This window comes from Eleutherodactylus coqui, chromosome 6 (assembly GCF_035609145.1).
Source record: "Eleutherodactylus coqui strain aEleCoq1 chromosome 6, aEleCoq1.hap1, whole genome shotgun sequence".
Taxonomy (NCBI): domain Eukaryota; kingdom Metazoa; phylum Chordata; class Amphibia; order Anura; family Eleutherodactylidae; genus Eleutherodactylus; species Eleutherodactylus coqui.
In genome coordinates, this window is record NC_089842.1 from 53,399,119 (window position 1) to 53,422,212 (window position 23,094).

At 43.0% G+C, this 23,094-nt stretch overlaps 1 protein-coding gene across 2 annotated transcripts in view; it reads left to right on the forward strand.

The window, feature by feature from the left end:
- PRKCZ (protein kinase C zeta) overlaps nucleotides 1–23,094 on the forward strand; it is a 196,715-nt gene that overhangs the window by 122,525 nt on the left and 51,096 nt on the right. For both annotated transcript variants that reach the window (XM_066606840.1, XM_066606841.1), the window contains 2 exons: nucleotides 18,189–18,274; nucleotides 20,263–20,394. In XM_066606840.1, coding sequence (XP_066462937.1) covers nucleotides 18,189–18,274; nucleotides 20,263–20,394 — 218 coding nt within the window. The remainder of the gene's footprint in view (nucleotides 1–18,188; nucleotides 18,275–20,262; nucleotides 20,395–23,094) is intronic.

The following is a 23,094-nucleotide window of genomic DNA, read 5'->3' on the forward strand; positions in this document are numbered from 1 at the left end:
TTGGATTGTAGATCTTTTTTTTAACTCTATTCTCTAGAGCTAGACCTGCAGTTAACAGCATTTAGAGATGTTTTACAGCAGCCTTGTAGGCCATAGACACAATGGGCGGGACCTGACCTACTGATTTCTATAGGGGAGTGGTATGGGCATGCTTTGTATCCCATGCACAGATCTATGTGCATTAAAGGCCCATTTACACGCAACGGTTATCGCTCAAAAGCCATCGTTTGAGCGATAATCATTGTGTGACCATGCTCCCATCTTTCACTCTTCGGCTGAACGATGATTTTTAGGTAAGTATAGAATCCATTGTTCAGCTGGAGAGGAAAAACACAGACCACATGCTGTATTTGCTGTCCATGGTGCTGTGTTCTCCATGAAACTTCTGATTACATTGTATTCCGCTTGCAGCCCCAGGGCAGAACAAAGAACCTCAATGCAGAGAACAGACCACCTGTTCTCTGCATACAGTCCCAGAGGCCATTTACATGCAAATGAAGGTGATAAGCTGCTAATGGACATTAGTGTCCATTAGCAGTTTATGCAAAACAATCGCTCAAAACTTCTCTTTTGAACGATTATCTTTGCGTCCTTAAGGGGAGGCTGTAAGCCATGGCAGCACCTATTGTGAATGGTGGATCCTGTGTTCTCTGTGTGAGGAATACAATGAAAGATGACACCTTTATATACTGTCTGTGATTAATGAGATCTCTTCAGAAAAGGAAGTGTCAGTCTATTAGGCTTGGTGGTCACTGCAAAAACTGCAAGATCTTGGGAAACTTTGTAAACCGATGAACATTGAAACAAAAAAAATGACCAAATTCTATTGTGTTTCACATAAAACTTGATTGATATAATGGGTCATTTTCTGATTTACATATTCCCTTTTAGTGCACGAGCAAACGCCTGCAAAAACAAATTACTTTTTGCAGTGTCCCACATATTTAAATCCTCTGCTGAACCATAAGAGCCGAATAGATAAGTGACACCCTCCTTTCTTTGGCTTTTTTGACACAAAAGTGGAGCATGTACCTAGGGTGCTGTAAACTGCGTCTGACCTCATTACATTCTGTTGCATGTCTGCTTTCATCCCATTGATCTAGATCATCTCGTTTGTCGCCAGCTGATTGCATGCAGCAGCTTTCTAATTTTACTAATTTCACAATAAAAATATTGTATTAAAGTATTTTTGTTTTTTTTTCTGCTCAACTAATTTCCAGTTTCATTCATGTTTCCTAGACGCCGGCTTTATCTGGGTAAACTGCTGTCATAATGGATAGAAATGTCACAATAGAAGCACCCCATTTATTTATGTTCCGGATGGTCACATTTTATATTAACATTTTTCAAATAAAGGTCTGTTTTAGATTCCTTCAATCACAACTCTTTTCAGCAGTTTTTCTTTACTTGTGTAAAACATTTAAAAAAAAAGTTTTTGATTGTAGCTTTTTTTTTTTTGTTTTAATTTTGTAACATGCAGGTTTTTTAACCATGGTGTTCATGTTCTCTAGAGTAGCCTACTGGGAAAACACCTAGAAAAAAAACACAATATCCAGAGCATGCTGCACTGGAAAAAAAGTCAGTGCCCCCCCCCCCCCCCCCCCCTCCAAAAAGCCACCAAACTGTACAAAGGAAAATGCATTATGTGTAACATGCGTTTTTGTTAATATTTCCGTATTGACTTGAATGCATCTATTGATTTTAAAAGGTGTTCAAAATGCAATGGAGGAACTCTTATAGAAACACTGTTTTCCAAAAAAAGCTATTAGACATATCCCTATGCTGGCATTGTGGTAATGTGCCCTTACGTTGCCCCTTGTATGATTTGTGAAACGTCTGTGTTCACACATACTGCAGATTTTCAATCAACATTTCTCAGAATGAAAATCCATGGCATTCATCTGAACGGCCCGGATTGTGAAGTGTATAGGACTCTCACCCTATTCAAGTACATCATATGGGGCAGCTTGAAACAGATCTGCCACATGGGAATTTTCTTTCCTTGTTCAGGCTTAAAAAAAAAAAAAAAAAAAAAAAAAATTAAAAAAATTATATATATATTTTTATTATACCTGTTACCAATCATTAAGACTTGTTAAAAAGGCACATTGATTTGCAGGAATGCTGCCATCCAAAAAGTGGCGCTGCAGAGGTATTGTTACATTTTCCTTATTTGCATATAATACACCATAAACATGTGCTACAGTTTTTATTAACTCTTTAGTGACCAGTCTATTTTATGCCTTAAATTGCCTGTCCATGGGCGCCGCCCGGGAGCAGGAGCCAGCTGATGGCTCTCCGCAGTCAGCCTATCTGACAGGCTCGCCGCAGGGAACGCAATGCAAAAACGCCCGTATGCAGCATAAAAGATGAGCAATGAAGATCATGACATCGTACTGTTTAAACAGCCGCAGTTCCATAGTGAACAGCCGCTGTGTGTATCAATGGAGAGGGGCTGGGGAGCGAGAGGAGAGAAATCTGCAGTGCCCCGCCCCCCCTGCTGGACGCTCTGTGTGCGAGCCTGCTGTGCTAGCTCCCGTACAGGAGCACAGACACAGGGACGAGCGTCGAGCATCGTTGGCCCGACACTCGTCCAGTGTAAATGGGCCTTTAAGGACCAAGCGATTTTCATTGTCACATTGGGACAAGTTGTACATTTTAACGGCACTACTGTGGGGTATGTAGAATGTATTTCAGAACGGCTATTACATTTTTAGGGGGGGGAATGTAAAAAACATTCAGGCCTCTCACACGGGCGCTTTTTACCGTGACTAACAGTAATTGATTGTGGATGGAAAATTACATAAAAAGCCATACCTACAGCATGCCCTATTGTGCAAAAAACACCATGGAACAAAACAAGTATTAACAAAAATGCACTTTGTGTGGAAAACTTTATTTTCCTAATAAGGATCAGCCTAATTTGCCCCCCCCCCCCTTTTTGCATACTTTGTGTCATTTCCCTAAGGAACTAGAAGTTGCAATCCTGATGGCTTAAATTGCCTGCTTAAATTGGCACGGGTTTGAAGCTGCTTCTCAGCCTGCATTCCGCTGCGGAATTATCTCATAGGGAGAAGGCCCACAGCGGAAACGGTGCCAAAATTGACACATCGCAGATTTTAATTCCGTGGCGCATGTCTGTTTTCGCGTGGCTTGTCAGCGTGTGAACAAGAGTTTTGCAAAGCTCGTCCACTTTGCTGCTTAGTCTCAGGTTTAAAAACGCATGTGAAATTTCCGGGGCGATCTGGCCTGTGTGAAACCAGCATAAAGCTTGGTTAGGCCCTTAGCTGTCATGAAAATTGTGACCCTGAAATCTTGTCATGGGGCACCAATAGGTTGACTGAGGGAGCACCCTTCCTCTGTCAAACTCGTAAACGCTGCAGTTGCTTTTTGATAAGTTGTTTAAGGGGTTTTCCCACTTTTAGCTGTTTTGCTGGGGAAAGCAAACGGCTCTGTACATTGCTCAGTGGCCTCTGTCGGTACTGTAGGCTTAGTCTTATTGAAGTGTAAGGCACTGCAGTACCAACGTGGGCCACTACAGAAAGTACAGAGCCAGTCTGCTTTCAGCTGCCTGTCCACGGGCATATTTTTATTGCATCCCTGCGGCGATAATCCGGCCACGGGGAATGCAGTGAAAGCTCCCCCCCCCCCCCCCCCGTCCACGAGCGGGGAATCATAGTGATTCTCTGCTCGCGGGCGGCAATTCGCAGCATGCTGCGAATTGCCTTGAACCTCCGCGGTCAGCCTATCTGTCAGATAAACTGACATCGGAGATCCATCTGCCGGCTCCTGCTCCCGGGCGGCGGATCTGCGCCGCGGGATACCGCAACGCCCGTGTACAGGCAGCCTTTAGCAGCAAAAGCGGACAACCCCTCTAACCCCTTCACACTCCAGGGTGTATAGTTACATCCTTGCCATGCAAGGTTTTTATAGAGTGGGATTGGAAGTTGATCCTGCCCCATACACAGTGGGTGCTGGCTGTCTTTGACAGCTGCCACCCCTCCACAAGAGCTGTGATTAGCGTTCATGCTGATCACAGCCGTTAACCCTTAAAATTCTAAGTTACGCTATATTCAGTATAACGTTTTGGACCTAAGACAATATGTTGAACAGACAACCTACCCAGTGATTGCTAACCTACCTAGTAATGCGACAATACACCCACATATCTCCATGTCTATTATTACTAAGCAGATTTTATGTTCAGCAGTTTGCACAGTCTGCATCACCACCCTTTAAGAGCTGTTTAACTATGTGCTTACATGCTTTATTTAAGAACCTTGGCAAACTACAGTATTCCGGTGAATGGTGCCTCACTAACCCCTTTCACACATGGTAAAAATAATTTGTGCAGATTTTATCCCATATCTATAGCATGCTCCTAAATGTCCCATATTTCTTCCACACCTTTGCAGCAAAATAGTTTAGCACCTTGCCAAAATGATTCCTATAGCAATCTGCATTAGAACACATTTATTGGAATTCGCAAAATCTGCCGACGTGACCGGCAATGCAGACGGTGTATTCAGTGGGTGTCATTAAAATTCTCTGCGAGTCCGTCTATGTATCAGAAAATCTAAAAAAAGGAAAAAAAAAACCCATCTGCCCTCTTTCTTGTAATACAATAGCTTAGTTGAGACAAGTATTACTTTGAACTCCCGAGACATGTAAACTAGTATCTGCCCTCGGTGACCTGCTCTATAGCAATGTTTAGAAATTGTCCTTGTATCCTTATGAGATGTAGCTTCTTGCCCGTTCTTTTCCCTCCGGTGCAGCACAGATTGTACATCTAGATTCAGTGCAGGCCAATATAATAACATGATTTTCTAACATAATTGCCAAGCTCCTCCAAGGTGTCTGTGCTGAATTCAAACACAAAAGAACAAAACTCTGCCATCGGTGTACTGGTGCATTGTCTCGTCATCAGATCAGTTCTCGACAGCGAGTCAGAAGGCTTTGTAGTCTATTCCCTCCATGGCTACTGTATTTTCATATTTCAGGCCCCCATAGATGGTAAGCACAGATGCATCACCTTTGGAAAATAACTTGACCTGATGCAAACTGTCCGACTGACTCCATTAGCTTAAAATGGATCCACGTTGAAGCAACTCCCCGATCAGAAGACATTCTGCCTGGGTTCTGGAGGGGTTGGGAATGTATTACATACGCTTTTTCTCTGCACTTTGGCCATGCAAAATATCTAATTCACACTATACACTGCTCTCTGATTGGCCAGTGCTGTTTGAGCAGCACTGGCCAATCTGAGAGCAGGCATAGTGCATTGGTAGTCTAAAGCCCCCTTTACATGCAAAAAGGTTCGTCAAATTGTCATTCAAGCTATCTTTTGAACGAATTTTAAGCGATCATTTTGCATAAACTACTAATGGGCACTAATGCCCGTTAGTAGCTTATTAGCTTCATTTGCATCTAAATGAGGCTCCCATTGCTGTGTGCAGATAACAGCAGGTGATCTGTTATCTGCATACAGCTTCATTGTTCTCCCGCGGATGAGCAGCGGAAAACAATGTTATCAGCGCTCCCATGGAGTATCATAGCATGTTGTCCCTGCTATCAGCTGGCCAGCCGAATAATGGTTTTTATGCTGAACTAAAAATCGTTCGGCCGAAAAGCTAACGATGGTAGCGTTTACATGCAATGATTATCGCTCAAAAGACATCGTTTGAACAAATTTTGAGCGATAATCATTGCGTGTAAATGGGCCTTAAGACGACAAATGCGTTGTGGAGATTAGGTAGTTGGAATATTGAATCAGCCATCTTGGATGTTTGGAAATGGGACCTGAAACCAGCAGATTGTTGTTCTCTGCGGTCTATCCTATCTACCACCCGCCCTCTCTAGTCCTGGGGCAGAATTTTGTCCCAAAATTCCATTGTTTTGATGGAATGGATAGTGATGCATGCCATTCTAATTTTGCTCCAGTTAAGAATAGGACCACCCTCCAAGCTAGGACATAAATTACTATTTCCAGAAGTTCAATCAAAAGTGGATTTACCTGGTGCAGGGGGTCCATTAGAAGACTGGCCCCTACACCTACAGTCCAGATTAGCCTTAGAGAACAGTAGCCAGCAGGAGAATACCTTCTCCCATGGGACATCCAAACAAGGCAAGGTCCAAGAACACACCAGTACTTCAGTCAGAAGCAAATAAACAGAAACCATTCCCAGCGCTCCAGGTGTTGGGTGGCTTGGAGAAAGCAGTACTAAAAACGCACTTCAAAGGGGAGCTCGTAACGGGAGCAATTCCCGTAATACTCCACGGACACTTTGATTAGCGTTCCAATAACCATTACAGGAAGGTCTAGAAGTGGAGGACGTATCCGATTTATTGAAAACACATATAATCCAATCGGTGCAATGTGTTTGAGGATCCACTACCAGACAGCCTTTGTGTATCCTCTGAAACTCATTACCCCGATATCCATTGTATGTTTCTTCAGTAAATTGGCTAGAGATTGCATTTATATCTGTATTGGGGGCTTTATTAAGAACCTTCTATCGCAGGTTCCATCAAAGTGCCCCCCCCCCCCCCCAAATAAAAATAACGCAGCTAGCCCAGCATGCAACTTTTTTTTCCCCCCAGTATGACGGAAACCCTCTGAACCGCATTGTAGTCGGTGGGGTCTTGCAGGTGCGATGGAGTCTGTCATGACGGATCCTGCGCTGCCCTTGGTTTTCGTTTTTCTAGTCACATGACAGAGCAAAAAATGCAAATGCAGGTCTGAATAAAGAAGAACTGTAGCATAAAAAAAGCAAAAATATACATCCGTCTGTAAATGAACAAACCAAAATGTGAGTCTGACTTTACATTAAAAAAAAAAGAAATTGCGTTAATATTTAAGTAAGCCCTCTCCGGCAAATGGCAGAAAATAGAATTCTGCGAATACACCAATACGGGATAATGGATACATTTTCACACCAGTCAAGCTGTTATGACACCATGTTGCTATGGTAACAGCAATGGTTATATCCAGAGTGGCCGGTCTATTAATAGGTATCTAGAGACTTGCATCAATTCATTCTTATTTTAAGTGACATTTACTACTTGTTACAGTGTATATGAAATAGAATCACATTTCTGGGATTATTGGGGCTGGAAAACGTCAACAAATACATATTATCTAACCTCCAATTAAAAACCGTGAGCTTTGCTGTTTGTTTAGATGTCAGAGTAAAAAAATGTAACTTTCGACCAGTTTTATTATAGGATGGATATATATAATGTATATACACATACAGCAATTTATTCCTTTAGTAGCGCCTCCGCCCACACCGTACAGGTTAAGGTTGATTTGATTATCTGAAAGTATACGGTGCCATCTACAGGCAGTTGTAAAGCACTGCACCCCAGCTGCACTGTAGAAAATCTGTTTACTCCTTCTCTAATAGTTCCCCAGGTTACAGACTCTAAAGGACGGTTACAGACAAGCTCCATATAGTGATACAATGCTGCTTTTAAGGCTCGTTTCATGCACTTTTTTTCTGTATTTCAGAACAGACAATGCAGCCTTATGCAGCGTCCTATTTCGGATCTGAGAATGTATCACTTATATTAAAATCACATTTGTTCCCTTTTGTCCGTGCTTAATAAGCAGAACATCATAATGGTTATTATGTCTGCAGTCGCTGTGTTCTGCCGGAGAAGATTGAGAACTGTGGCATAAAGGGAACACAACGGGCTCTGCATCGCTCACTAGCCATGGTCTGATAGTTTTGCTGCACATTACTAGTCAAAGGAAGCAGTAAGAAAGGGGCTTTGTTGCATCTTGTACTACATGGGGACAGTATAATCTTAGTGTATTTAAGGGCAACGCCGTTCTGGGCGCACGTGTATCAAAATAGAAGTATACTGGTTTTAAGAGTTGAAAGAAAAAGTACATTTTAGAAGTTTTTTCCTTCACCCAGTAATATGAATACGCAGGCTGGATTTTCCATTTTTCCCTATGGAGATCCCTTGGTTATTGCATCGCATGAACTTGCAATTTTCATGCGATGCGATTTTTACATTATAAGCTCCTATTGACTTTCTCAAGAAAAAGCATTGCTGACGCTACAAAACGAACAAAACTGCGATATCTCCGTGATTTTGTTGCGGCGATATCGCGATCGCCCGTGTGAAAGAGGTCCAACTCTCACTCTGCAGCAGCTCCCTCCTCCTCTCCATAGACTTCTACATGAAGCAAGCATCCTCCACTTCCTGTAATCTGTCTGTTATTAGAGACGGATTTCACATGACCATAGACAATGGATAGAAAGTTGGAAGGAAGGCCTCCTAGTACTTTAGAGGGGTTTTCAGCATGAAAGTGGCATTTTGGGTAAAAGGATTTGCACTTTTGCTAGTTACAGAAGCAAATGTTTGTTGAAAGGCCAGTAACCGTTTTAAAGGGGTAATCTAGGAAGACAAAAAAGCCCCAATAGCACTGGGATCACGTGTCTCAACATTCCCATACATGCTGAAACTTAGTGCACTTACATTTGCCCGTTGTGCCACGGCTGAACTTCTGAGATCAAGGCAGAACTTAGTCGTTTGGCACTCACTGAAAGACTTAGTCCCATCATCCTCTTCATTTTTGTGCGCTGCTGCCATCTGCACCCATGAACATGCCTCTCCAGTCCTTCCATCCCATTCAGCAAAGCACTGGATCACATGACCACAATTTCCACCAACAAACTGGTAAAACGCAACCCTTTAATTACCTGCTGTTGTGTCGGGTTGACATCACAGGAGAACACACTACAAAGCTTCCAGTGCAACCTAACTAGATGCTGTATCAGCGAAACGGTGGATCCTGACTGCATCATTCATATTAGCAAGTTTCTGCTTAGAAACTGCCAGCATAATTGGATTTCTTTGTTTCTCCGGATAACCCCTTTTAAAGTACCGAGCATTTTGTGGTTGTAGGCTTCTAAACTGGTAGGGTCAGTAAGTGATGGAATGAATAATTGAAATATGAATTGAGAGTATTGAATTATATTTTTCGCGGTAGTGTGTGCAAAATATTTGTCATGTGCATAACATGAAGTACGTGTGCAAAAGATGCATTGTAGGTGAAGTTTTACTAATGGTCTCAGACAGTGAGCATGCAGCTTTGTCATAGTTAACCTTTATAGTGTTTTACTAAGAGAGAAGTGTCATACATGCTGTAGACTTTGAATTGCTGACTTTGTGGGGCATGTGACACTAAATAACCTCTTGCATTGTAACAATAAAACAGAAGAGCTTGGGAACATCACTTGAGTGTTTCTCCTTGTATTCTTCTCCGATGCATCGAATAATAATTAGGCATACCTGAGTGATAAGTCTGCCGTACCCTTTGAGTATCACCTAAATTGAGTGATTACTTCAGCAAAATGTGTAAATGCAACCTGTTGTGCTAATACACTGTAACATAGGTCAATAAAATACCTCATTTGAATATCCTGGGGCTTTGTATGATAGCACACAGTCCTTATGGACTGGGGACCATTGGTTCTCTGCGTTGCCCCATGGACAAGGTAGTCTTTCATACAGTAGATGCGATGCTGCTGCTGGAGAATCCATGCGAGTATGCCACTATTAATATTTTTGCAGTTTCTGTATGAATAAAAAAACGCCTCTGGGTCGGTCTGTATAAAATTATAGGTATAAATGTGTAAGGAGCCACAGCAATCTGTGAGCGCCATATTACAGATCCAAACACAACTCTGTACCTCAGCAGTGTGCAGGGGGCCCTAATGATATCATTATGGAAGATGATTTTTTTATTTTTTTTAAGGTCTTTGTTTAATTCCATCTATTGTAGACCATACCCGCTGACCTTGTCACCCTAGATGCATTGATTTCAACTCCCTTTTGCTGGTTTATTGGAATGTGAAGATTACAAATGAGCATTTTTCATCTGATTTTGGCTACAAGGTCCTGCCCTCCTATGCTGCCTCTATTACTGCTCCTCTTCATCTTACATTAGCCGTTACATCTCGCATCACTGCTTCTGTCGGAGGTCCTGATGAGATCCCCGGTGAACAATCAATCACTCGGAGATTACTGTAAAGATACCTCAGTTTCTGTGGTCATGGACTTCTGCGGTAACATTATTTTTTTTTTATTGAATATTAATGAACTATTGAAGGGGCATTTGTATTTTCTTAGCATTCGTGTGATATATGCCATTAAAGGGGCTTCTCTTCTTTCTTTGGTGTAACTCCTCCAGCTCATGGAAGGCCTGAGGTTTACTAATCTGCATTGCAAGCTCTGGTTTGGAGCCACATCAAAAGGAGCAGCTAGGAATTTGATTTGTCAGAGCTCTGTGCACTTATTAGGATTACTTCAGCTTGGATTATGAATGACTCAAACGGCAAAAAAATCTCATGAGGGATTCTCCCCTTTATATATGTATAGATAGAATATCTGTGGATAAGCTATAAAATGTCTGGGAGTATGGGGTACTGAACCGCAGTTCTGCAAGTCAGCTCAACTGGTGGTAGGTGCATGCAAAAGGAGAACAATTGGGTAAATATAGGTGCCTGGCCATTTCCCTGACATCAGCGGATTTCAATGGAGAGTCCTACCCACCTACCACCAACCCCCACTTCCTATTTAGTCGTCTCCTGTATGTAGTGTTGCTGTCCACTGCCCCCTGTTCAATCAATGGCTCTTTAGGTTGCATTCACACACAACTGATTTGCTGCAGATTTCACACCAATTCAAATTGAAAGGGTAAAATTTGCTGCAGAGATGCAACAAAATCCACAGATCATCAGCGGTGTGAACACATCCTAAATTGGTTCTGGGGTGACCATTGTATGTTGAAAATATTTGTATGTAGAAAACCATCCCTGTATGTACAACTGGTAATTAGTTCTGAAGCCTCCAAATGTCATTCAAACGTAATATGCAAAAAAAAGATTAAGTGGATTATAATATGCAGATGAGGTAAACCCTGACATCCAACAGTCAGAAATTGCTTCTGGAAACTGTAAATCACTTACTGGTTGAGGACAGGAGCTTCTTCAGGGTCCTGTGGGGTCACACAGTGTACCTGAAAAGGACATCGAGCTATACTCATTTGGTGTCCCGAGGAGCAGCTCATCCTGGTACAGACATGTAATCCTGCCCTGTACTATGGAGAAGCGCTACTACCCTGTTTCCCTGAAAATAAGACCTGCCCTGAAAATAAGACATAGCATGATTTTCCTGAATTTTTGAGGATGCAAAATGATTTTTCAGGCTTTTTGAGGATGCTTGAAATATAAGCCCTACTCCAAAATTAAGCCCTGCTAACAGTTAATTTAAAAAGTCAATTTAAATAGTGTCCAGGCAGCTATACATGTAAAAAAGTTATACCTTTTTGAACAAAAATTAATATGACACTGTCTTATTTTCGGGGGAAACACGGTAGTGCCCATCTGCATGCTCTTCAGTATTTAGAGGTGTTTTACCAGTGAAACCCATGCTAAACGGCTGGATTTTGCAGCAAAGTGCACGTACCGCAAATTTGAATGGTTTGATGTTGTAACTTGAGACCAGATTCAATATACAATGGCTCTTCCTACAGCATTTTACGTTGAAAATATTGTATGCTGAGGGATTGCTGTATTGTATTCATACAGGTAACCTACAGGTATTGCATGGAGTCCTATGAGAAGGGCGCTTTTATGCGTTACGATCATTCAGGTTATAGCTGAATCGTTTAAAGGGGTTTTGTCATTTAAAAAAAAATAAAAAATCTAAACTTGCCTATTCCTTCCCTGTCTGTCTCCTTATCACATCTTCTCCTGGTTGAGCTTCTCCAGCGCCCCAGGTCAGCTCACTGCAGGCTGGGCCCAGCTTGTCATGAGGGCTGCTTATCACAAATTCCTTCCGGCTGGGTCAGTGACGGTCACATCCCTGTGGTGTAGCTTCACTGCCTAGGAAGGAATTGTAATCTATTTCAGAGACAGCTCGCATGAGCAATCTCTGAAGAAGATAGGCAGTCCTCCTGCTGGCCTCTGAGCTGTGACATAACGTACACTAATGTAGGTAACCTCACAGGAAGGAGCAGAATCAGGCAGCTGGAGGTGAAGTGACCCCCATGACTGCAGGAGACAGGAGAAGATAAGGGAGGGGAAGATCTGGTAAGTAGACTGATGGGGGAGGAGTAGATAGGTATAGCATTTTTTTTTTTTTTTAGTGACAGAACCCCTTTAAGGCCGCCTGCAGACGAGCGGAAATCCCGCCGCGGGATTTCCGCCGCTGAAAGCCTGCATAGGAGTGCATTACAATACGCACTCCTATGCAGACGGCCGCGGTTTGGCCGCGCGAAATCTCGCGCGGCAAACAAACCGCGGCATGTTCTAATTTTCTGCGGGGCACGCACTCACCTGGCCGCCGGCTGCGCGGCAGCCGGCACATCAAAGAGCCGGGGCCGCCAGGCGCGGGTAAGTACGCGCTCGCCCCTGCAGGCTCTGGGGTCGGATCGCGCGGCGAGATTTCTCGCTGCCGGATCCGACCCGCTCGTCTGCAGGCGGCCTAGAGCTGAAAAATAATCGGTGTAAATGCTGCCAGCAACTCAACACCACACGGTAATTCACTTGCCTATCATTTGCCCTTCAGTTCATCAGACTACGATCGGCCCATGTAAACAGGCAGTCATTCATTTATCTGTAAGCAGCTGCCTGTTTACTGTGACTGGGGATGAGCTGCAGAAAGCGATCCCAGCCCCACCTCACCTCCATTCACTGAACTCCTGAGTGAAGGCAAAGGAGTGATAATCGTTAGGATGGTTCTAGCTGGTCGTTCCGTCTAGAAGAAGCCCAACATTCTCCTTTTTGTAGGCAAAGATTTAATGCAAAATCTAAGTAAATGTCAGTTCTGTGCTTTAACAAAAAAAATCATGGAAATAACGCATTTTGAAAGATTTTCTAACTTGCTGCGAAACTGCAACAAAACCTGAACTCTTCTTGTAAACCGGTGTCGTGGTTTTGTAAAAACTTTTTGACGAGATGACAATAAAACAGAGCTGTAAATGCAGAGGATGGGTATGATAATCGTGGAGGCTAGACTTAGTTTAAATCAACGCCTTTAATTTGGAAGTTCTTCTAATGATCTTCCTCTTGACAATGTCGCCTTACAGAAGGCAGGTACACTTTTAGCAATGTATTCACACTTTATCTCTATTGTTTTTTCTAATGTCAAGCTCTTCCATTCTGTGACTTCATTAGGGCTTGCAGACGCAACAGATCGTCCAGATAGTGAATATTAAGCATGCACCTCTCAGTAGTGTTCTGGATTTTAATATGTAATATTGCTGCAGAGCTAATCTCTGCTGGCCCTAAAGCGTTTTTTAATTTCCAGGTTTTTGTAGAGCAGCCCGTATACAAACATTCGCTCTTCATTCAGCTATGTTAGTTTTTACAAATGATAAAGGTGCTGTCCTGGATTGGTAAATGTATAAAGCAGCGTTGTGCGTCCTCGGAGATTATCTGCGCTCCTCCTGCCTCAAGTCACAGATGGGAGTTCTCTCTGGCTGTAGAAGTGCCCATGCAGATTATTCTAAACCGGTTTTTAAAATGCATTGTTTCAATAAAAATGATGATTTTAGATGAAATTTAGCAATTGCTTTGTCTGACCAATGACAGACCTACATTGCCTAGAAGGATGGCGGCCGTGTTTTTTTAAAAAATTTTTTGGTGCAGGTCGCTGGTACCACCATTGTGTAGGACTGCAGTCGGTTGTTTCACAAATGAACATTCCCACTGTGAAGGACCATCCTGTAAAGGCTTGTTCGTCTTCTGGTTAATTTCAAGGGGAGCGAAGCCGCACTGAGATTTCCTCCGTCCGGCCCCGCTGCACTGACGGGATAGGCCGTCGATAAGTGCACCATGGCTAAATGTTTGCTCCTTTATTCAGAAGGGGAAGGTATTTCGACAAGATGTCCGGACTGTTTAACATGCAGAAATACTGCTTGTAGGTGAACAACGGACAACGTTTCTTGTGTTCTAAGGCTAGTTTTACACTAGTATTAGGGTGACTGCCCACTACAGGTTTTTTTTTTTTCACAGCGAAATTCGCAGCGTTTTTTTTCCTGCAGGGGTCTATGGGACTTGAAATGTTAAAATCACAATCGCGCAAAATCGCAATTTACCGTGAAATCACGATTTTGCACGATCGTGATTTTAACCTTACAAGTCCCATAGATCCCTGCAGAAAAAAAACGCTGCGAATTTCGCAGCGGAAAAAAACCTGTATTGGGTAGTCACCCTAAGGCTGGGCTCACATACAGCAGCATTTTTGCACCCCTACTAAGGCCAAATATCCTCCTCTAATAACCCAATCTGACAGCATCATAGATCCCTATGATAATGTTAATTCAGGTTACTAAATCCACAGTCTGGCCAGGACATTTGGACAAGGTGGCACGGACATGCTGCCTGTATTACACTCATTTGACATTAGCCATACTTTGTATTCTATTAGTTGAGGAAGCTGTAAACTGAATAAGCATTGCAGGATACAGTAACTGTTCGGCCATTCCTCACTTTTAACTTTAAGTTGCCCATAAAACTGAAGATCCTTTATTAAGTCAGAGAAGTAAAAGAATTTTGTGATGTGGATTCGCACCACATGTGAACAAAGTCACTTCAAATCCCCAACACATTCATTTATGCAGCGGATTTTCAGTGCGGATTTCACCTTTAAGCAAGGGGGTGAAATCTACATCAAAATCGGCATGTTGGTGTGGATTCTGACGTGGATTTTACACTTTTTGTATATATCTCTTTATTATGGCATGTTCACACAGGACGGTGGAGCTGTGGATATTGTACAGCAGATCAGCAGCTGAAGGTCCATCAGAAGCAGCACCATTTGGCGCGCAATTTGATGCAGTTTTTAACAGTGGCTTTGGTGTGGAATACGCTCTCTTATTGAGGAAAGGTCGCTTCTGCCGTGTAAACGGCGATAAAATTGACATGCAGCTGATTCAAGTTCCTCACCGCCGTGTCCATTTCCACACGGGTTTTGATCTCATCCACTTTGCTGCTGTAAATGCCGCAGATTTTCCGTGTGGAGGGTCTGCACAGAAAATTTGTGGCAAATCCGCCCAGTGTGAACATGCCCTCAATGGCTAACAAAAAGAAATTATGATCTAACATGCCTGATGAAGAAACCCAAGTAGTTTCAAAAGGATAGATCCGAGGAAACCTAATGTACAGATTTGAGTCACATTATGATCCCTTCCAATTTTTGCCGTCGGCAGTATGTAGCCCATGAAGGAAGTGACGTGGTGGGCTGGCTTGGTGGGTACATAAAGTGTGTGATAGGCCGTCTGCTCATCTATGACTTGTTGTATTGGGTAAAAGCGTTTTTTATAAGAGTTGCAAAAAAGGATGGCTGTTGGCTTTTGAGACGAGGGTGGGAGTATTTCTCAAACAGTGCAGTTTGTGAACTGTTCGCATACTACTGTGGTGATAGTACCCTGTTTCCCCGAAAATAAGACGCGTCTTATATTAATTTTTGCTCCCAAATATGCGCTACGTCTTATTTTCAGGGGGTGTCTTATTTTTCAATGAAGAATTCACATTTATTGTTTAACAAAAAAAATGAACATTTATTACCGTATATACTGCACAGTACCGTAGTTGTCACCACAAACCAATATAGCTAGACAAACTGTGAAAACAAAGCAAAAATTACTCAATGACAGTCATGTCATCATTTTCTGGCACATCATAAACATCTGAACCCGGAATCTCCTGCTGAATTTCTTGACACTCCATTTCTTGTAAAATCTTCGGGCCATAGCAGGAAGGTTTTTGCCCCAAGAATCTTCCACGATTCCTTTCTTGTACTCAACGGAATAGCTCTTTCTTTTTGCGCTCATGTCTAGGGGTAAAAATATACGGTAGCAACATTTTTTATTTCTTGTACTTTAGACTGTTCAGCAAAAAAGCAGACGCCCCCTATTGAATCAAAATGACACACAAAAAATAAGAGCTATAAAGTACCTGGCTCCCACACACTGTCTGGAGACTGCAATGCTCACCCCCTAAGGCTGGAAATACACTCTGTGAGAACTCAGCCTTAAGAATCACACACATGGTTGCCTGACTCACACACAGAGCCATAAAAAAAGTAACGTACCTGCAGACAGAAGTTCCTGTACCACTTGTAAGCAGGAATGGTATTGCAGCTTCCGGCCACCAGGGGGAGCTCATCACAGCAGACGTGTGCAGCAGCAAGAGAACGATAGTATGGGGTTTTCCAGCCAGCAAGGGGAGCTTACAACAGCACACTCGTACAGCACAGGAGGAGGTAGGAGACAACGGGGATGGCAGCAGGGGACAGGCCTCTTGACTTGCCTGCACACTTTATGCCTTATTATCAGGGTGTGCCTTATATTAGCGATTTCTGCAAATTTCTTAATGTGTCTTATTTTCAGGGGTGCCTTATTTTCGGGGAAACACGGTATATTATGAGTGGGCAAATGGCACCATTAGGAATAACCAATATGGCAACTGCGAAGCACCACATGCCATTGATGTGAGAGGTGATCATTGGCTACCAAGGTACACAAGGGCCAACCGATATACTACAGTGGAGCTGCTCACCATGAAAATGAACCGAGGGGCTACAAGACCAGTATCTAAAACAGTTCAGTGAACCCTACTGCGTATGGGCCTGCAAAGCAGACAGATAGTCAGTGTTTTCCCTAAAATAAGACCTACCCTGATTTTTGGCTATTTTCGGGGAGGCTTGAAATATAAGCCCTAGCTAGACTACATAAAAAAAAATGACTACATTACCTAGCAGCCGTGGTCTGGATCCCTCCTGTTGCTCTCCGTAGTTCCATAGCTCTGATGTGCATCCTGCACTCCTCTGCCGCCAACAGAACATTACTTGCCGGTCACGGGATTCACAAATCCTGCCTCCAGGAAGCCATTGCTCTGATTGGTTCAGTGAGCGCTGCCCTCAGCTAATCAATGCAGTGCTCACTGAACCAACATGACAACTATGATTCGCTGAGAGCAGCGCTTCTAGTTAAGTAAAAAAAGCCATTCTCCGAAAATAAGACCTAGTGCCTCTTTTGGGCAAAAATTAATGACAGGCCGGGGAAACGTTGTAGTTCTTAAGCTGCCAATAGGGGGTGAACCGCGTGCAAGGGGCCCAAGAGCCATGCTACTGTTTGGGGAACACTGCTCTAAAGCCTACCATGCAAAGTTCTTATTCGCGGTATAAAGAGTTTTACAGTTCTTGTTAGTACCAAGAAAATAGCCGGTTGCTCGGTTTAAATGCTTATCACCCTGCCAGCAGAATAGTTTTCGGGGGTTTGTGGTAAATGCTACAATTTCTGGTCATCCAAGAAAAATATTTTGTATCAATGCAAATGCACGCGTTTTCTAAATATAAATGTTTTTTGAAGGGCACAGGTCATGTAAATCTCTGGAAAGAGCATTTGGGTTTATTCACGTTGTAGTTTATATCGGAAAAATTGCGGCAAAAATCCGCCCTGTTTTAATAACAAGTGTGCCGCGGTCTTAGAAATGTAGTGCGAGGGGCCGAGCCGTGCGGAGCCTGGGGAGCCTGCAGGTCACTCCTTTTCATAATCCCCCTCACTGCACTTGTAGCAAAGCTCTTCCTAAATCTGCCAGCAGTGAATTTTCTAGTATCCTATTTTCCCTTCCAGTCAGATTGGTTATTTTAATCTGCTTTGCATCTGAATTGGTTTCATTGAATTATTTGGATGCAGTTGCTCTCATTTAGTTTTTTTTTTGTGTGTGTCACATAAAAGGAATATTGCAAATGATTTGTAAAAAAGTCTTTGTAGGACCCGGCAGATGAGTCTGTCTAGGATGTGCCTGCAATAGTGTCTGTAGGATCGCTGTTCCTTTAAAAGCATGGCCTCTTCCCATTTCACCTGTTTATCCACTAGCAAGAAGTCTTTTAGAAAGGTCTGCTAACCAGAATAGGATCATGTGAGGGTGGGAGGAGGAGGGTGTGAGAAGGAAGACACGGGTTGTACTAGGCTCTCCATCCGGAGCCTGTCATGGAAATCTTAGCTCTTGCAGTAGAAGTGATCTTCCAAGCATCAGCGCTCAGCATTGATTATTAAAAACAAGCTGAATTGTTTTCCCTGTTGCAGGCGGTTTGCAGATTTTGTGCCTGGCAGTGCTGGCTTAGTATGCTTCTCCTTTACACGTTTCTTTTCTTCCTAGAATCAATCTACCGTCGAGGGGCCAGAAGATGGAGGAAGCTCTACCGAGTGAATGGGCATCTGTTTCAAGCCAAACGCTTTAACAGAGTAAGTGATTCATCATAAAAAAAAAGAGAAAATCCGCTTCTACATTCTCCGAGATGCATTGCCGATTATTGCTTTATTTTATACACCAAGTAGATAAAATGGGTTATTGTGAATGTAGTGTGTCACAGCCAAGAGCTAGGTCTAGCGTGGGCTCCTACAACAGCTCATCCCTGTGCCGAATGTCATTTCATCATTGTAATATGCATCTCTGTGCATTGTTTTCCACTTCCCAGCATGCTGTTCTGAGAGATGTACCTTGTAGAATAATCAATACAATGAAATGTTTATTTTGCAAGCAAAACAGATTTGCTTTTCTCAGTCAAGCTTTGAGTATGGGGGTGTTTATCTCCTGGCTTCACACTTCCAACATTCTGGGACTGGGCACAAACTGTATTATTGACAATGCCGTTATATTATACCGGGAATAATCCTGTTATGATGGCTATGTGAGAATGTTATACTGTTCCACCAAATGTAAATGTGACCCCTATTTTGGTAGATTCGATCGAGAACCGCTCTTACACTGTTAAGGTCCCTTTTTGATTATAATATTGCGCCTCATCCATTGGGTACTGTAAGTAGAATCCAACTAGTTACTCTCTGCTAGAACCCCCTGCGACTGTCAGTGTATGCTTGAAGTTGTAGTTTCACAACCACTTGAGAGCTGTAGGTTGGAGACCAATACATTAGGTGAAGCCCAAAGAAGATACTTTTGACTAAGTGTTGTGTTTTAGTTCGTGTGTGTGTTATAATGTTGCAACGTACCAAGCAGAGGCATCCTCAGAATTTTGAATCGGTGACTTGGGGCCGTCAGTAATATGCCATATTGTAAGACCACTATGCTAGGTCACACACTGTTCTAAAAACGGATTACTGTATTATCCATAATGTAGCGCGTGAAGGAGTGGTGTATGCCTTCTACCTTTTGTATGATTTGAATCCCTGAAATGTAAATCGTCCGTTGAAGGGCTACTGCATTGAAACCCTCACCCGATAGACGTGAGACTAATGTATACAGTCACTTCCATGCATTGTATCCTCCTGTCTGATGCTTATCAGGCACATTTTTCTATTGAGATTTGTGACTACTTTCACTATTCTGTGCTAGAAGTCCCATGATGCATCAGTATATCACGTGATCAGCTAGAGCTTGTACCATCTCTGCCTGCTGGGGGGACAATGTTCTATCAGTGCTCTGTATTTTTGCCTAAATAAGCTACAGACCATAAGTAGGCAGCCAGGAGGCTGAATTATCATATCCTTCATTACAACGGTCTTACAGGAGCCTCTAATTAGCAATAACTGTGCTAAACGCATTTCTCCCCTTCTAAAGAGCTTGTGAGGTAGGGTCCATCACACAGGAATTATGCTGACTGAAAGAACATAAAGCCAAGTAATTCTCAGGCGGTTAGAAAAAGAAATGACACAGGAACCTCTTTAGGGTCTGCTCTAGGTAGAACGCTATTACCTTCTCCCAGAGTGTTCCTTTAACCCTAGATCAGAGAACTGTAATTGTGTAGTATGCAGCTGTGTTTGTAGTCTCGTACCAGAAGATATCGGTGGGGCGGGCAACCAGGTACCCTGCAGTTTAGAAGTGCTTTACATCAGCCCTACAATCTAGTCCCTTCTGCTTCCCTGCAGACTCCTAACCCCCTATACTGAATGTGAGAGCTGCTTTAAATTCTATTGGGTGGAGGGTTGTCCAAATGCAGGCTATGTGATAAAATGAACAGGCAGTATATCATGGGCATCACTCCGATTGTTTTATTGCTTGCTCTCCTGCATTACGTTTAATGTACATAAGTGCATCTGACTACCAGCAAATTGTTCTGGGAAATGGTTGGCATGTATACGTCTTCTACATGTCTTGGGGGTGGAAATCACAGATAAAGCTATTAAATTATTGATGGGGATGAAATCATGGTATATAGAGCTTACACAGTGTGATACGACTGGGCTGTATAATGACATGTTTGCCTCATTTGCAGAAAGCCTACTGTGGCCAGTGCAGTGAAAGGATATGGGGCCTTGGGAGGCAAGGCTACAAGTGTATCAACTGCAAACTGCTTGTCCATAAACGCTGTCACATACTTGTCTCACTGACCTGCAGAAAGCATATGGTGAGTGACCTCCCAAGTTATTATATGTGCTATACTGTACTGCATAAACCTCATGTAATAATAGAGCTAGTGTGATAAGTGAAATACATATTTGGGTGCATTTGGCACAAATACAAAGGACCAAGAAAGGGATGAGTTCAAAGATTAGCAACTCTAAACATTTGTTTCCAAGAAATTTGTCAATCAGCATGGCGACTATTACAACAGTTACAAGGGAATTGTCACCAAAGAGTCTAAAAGGGGTACTCCCATCTTGGCTTCTCATGGCCAAGATGGGAAAACCCAGCCTCTGTTTCAACCACCTATCGGAAAGAGCTTAGTGCAGCACTGTTTCCTTAACGGTCATTGAAGTAAACTGGAGCTATGGGAACTACATACAGCATGATAAACTGTAGCAGGAACGCCCCAAGTTATGGAAACAATGTAGCACACTGTTCTATGCTATTAGCGTATTTTCCATTCACTTCAATGAGGGCTGGAAAGTAGCTGCCTTCCCTATGAGGGGTGCCACTACAACGGCTCTACTCCACTAAATAGAGGAAAGACTAACGGGGTCTTCTGGAAGTGTTGCCCACATGTCATTTACAAAAGGCTGACTGTCTCATAGCGCTTCCAAAGTCCGCTCATTACCCACTTCCACCTCCCTTTACTCCTGTGAAGAGCAGAAGTACATACAGTGATGGTGTGAGAAGGAAGGTTTATTGAAGGAAGCGTAGGACTGGTGGGGATGAAGAGTAGAACAGGAAGGTGAAGAAATGCCATGATGAAGTTATAGAGAAAGCAATGAAGCAGGCTGAAATGACAGGAAAGATGAGGAATGTGATTGAGGAGCGAGATTACCTATTGTACATTAGAGTATCTGGTATGTGGAGCCGTGTATCTAGACGACATAATTCATATTCAGCTGATGTTTTTTCTAATCTTCCATAACCCAGATTCTGTATTGTATCCATCACTGAGCTCTGTCAGGTTGTATGGAATTGAAGAGTCAGAAACAGCGCTACTCTTGTCCATAGGCTGTGCGCAATATTACAGCTCAGCCCTATTCACCTGATCTGGAATGAGCCACAATATCACACGCAATGCTTGGACAGTGGTAGCGCTGGTTCTGGAAGAAAGCTGATGTTTTTCTAATCTTCCGTGACCTTTTACTTGAACCAAAAAAGTACGTTTGGCTGATTGGATCTTTTATGTAGGCCTGAAAATTAGCGTTTGTCGGCGGCATAGCACCCCGTGTAAACAAAGCATGTGCTGCCGATAAACATGAAAACGCGCGGTCGCAAGAAGAACTGCAAGTAGTGAACGATTGTGCGGCCTTTCATTAGGGTGATGCTCATCCAGTGTAAACTCCTTTTGGCTGGGGGCCGGTCAGCTTGTGACCAGCAGTTGGTCTGACGTGTAAGTGCCTTACAGGGGTCGCATGGTTACAAATCCACTTTTAAAAATTAGGGTCAAATGGATTAAAACAAAAAGTACTTGTCTGTCCTCAGCGATCCAGAGCTGGAGCCCCCAGTGGAACTCTGGTGCCCGCTGGCTGTCAATCAGCGACCTCAGCGGCCCTGTTCAAGACTCCTGGCATCATGGTGCTTAGGATATGAGCGCTGATGCCAGGAGAACTGGCAGTGACTCTGCAGCCTCCGATTGGCAGCCAGCAGTCAGCTGACTTCCATGGTCAACACAGATTGGGATAATCGTGGAGCTGCAGTGCTGGATCGCCAGGGCTGAGGATGTACGGCACACTTTATTTATTTATTTATTTTTTGCGTAAAGGCTCCTTCACATGGGCATATTTATGCTCCATATTATGTGCTAAAACCCCATTGATTTGCATTGGGGTATTGCAGTATGTCCAATTTAGGTTCGTAATATGGACCGAAATAGGCATCACAGTCAATGGAAGCGCCTAAACACGCATGAAACTATTAAAACCAGACAATCCCTTTTAAGTTTGCAGTTAACAAAGAGCTCCAAAGTTAATGTCCGAGGCGGCTGCCCCGCTGTAGTTCATGAGCATTGGGATTTGTGTGTAATTGCATCGTATGAAATGTGTATTTGCTGATTCGATGGCTTTTCTCAACCAGCTGATGACCTGACTTGCGTCAGGAAGTTGCGAATGCTTTCTCTTCTCCGATTGTTATCCAGTTTAGTGCTAATTCATCTCGCAGCAAGTATCGCTGTATAATACTTAATGGATATTTGTGAGCCCTTTATCCTTCCTGGTCACTAATAGACCATAATTTTCGGGCCCAGTACTTGACTTGCACTGATTAAGTTAACTTTAATCCTGCGCTCATCTCCCTCCCGTTATAAGCACTAGGCTAATATATTCAGATGCACTTCCCAAACCAAGAAAGCTGCTTATTTATTTGCACTCCACTTACAGCTAGAATCGTGACTTTTCCCTGTCCAGTATAAAACGTTACCATAGCAACCCATTAAAGTGGCAGCCGGGACTTGGAAAAAACTGGATTCCTTGTTTTTTGTTTTTTTTTGTACTTGGATGACTTTGCAAGCAGTCTCATTGTGAGACAAGCCTCCGAAATCTGATTTAAGAGACTCAAACTGATGGAGTTCCACAGGCCATTACTTCATACGGTCTTTTAGGGGCGGCAAGTAATCAGAGACTCATCTGTGAGTATTAGATGTAGTGGTATTTGTCGTCTGTCCCCCTTCCCCTCAAGCAGAATAGTACCATTCTTG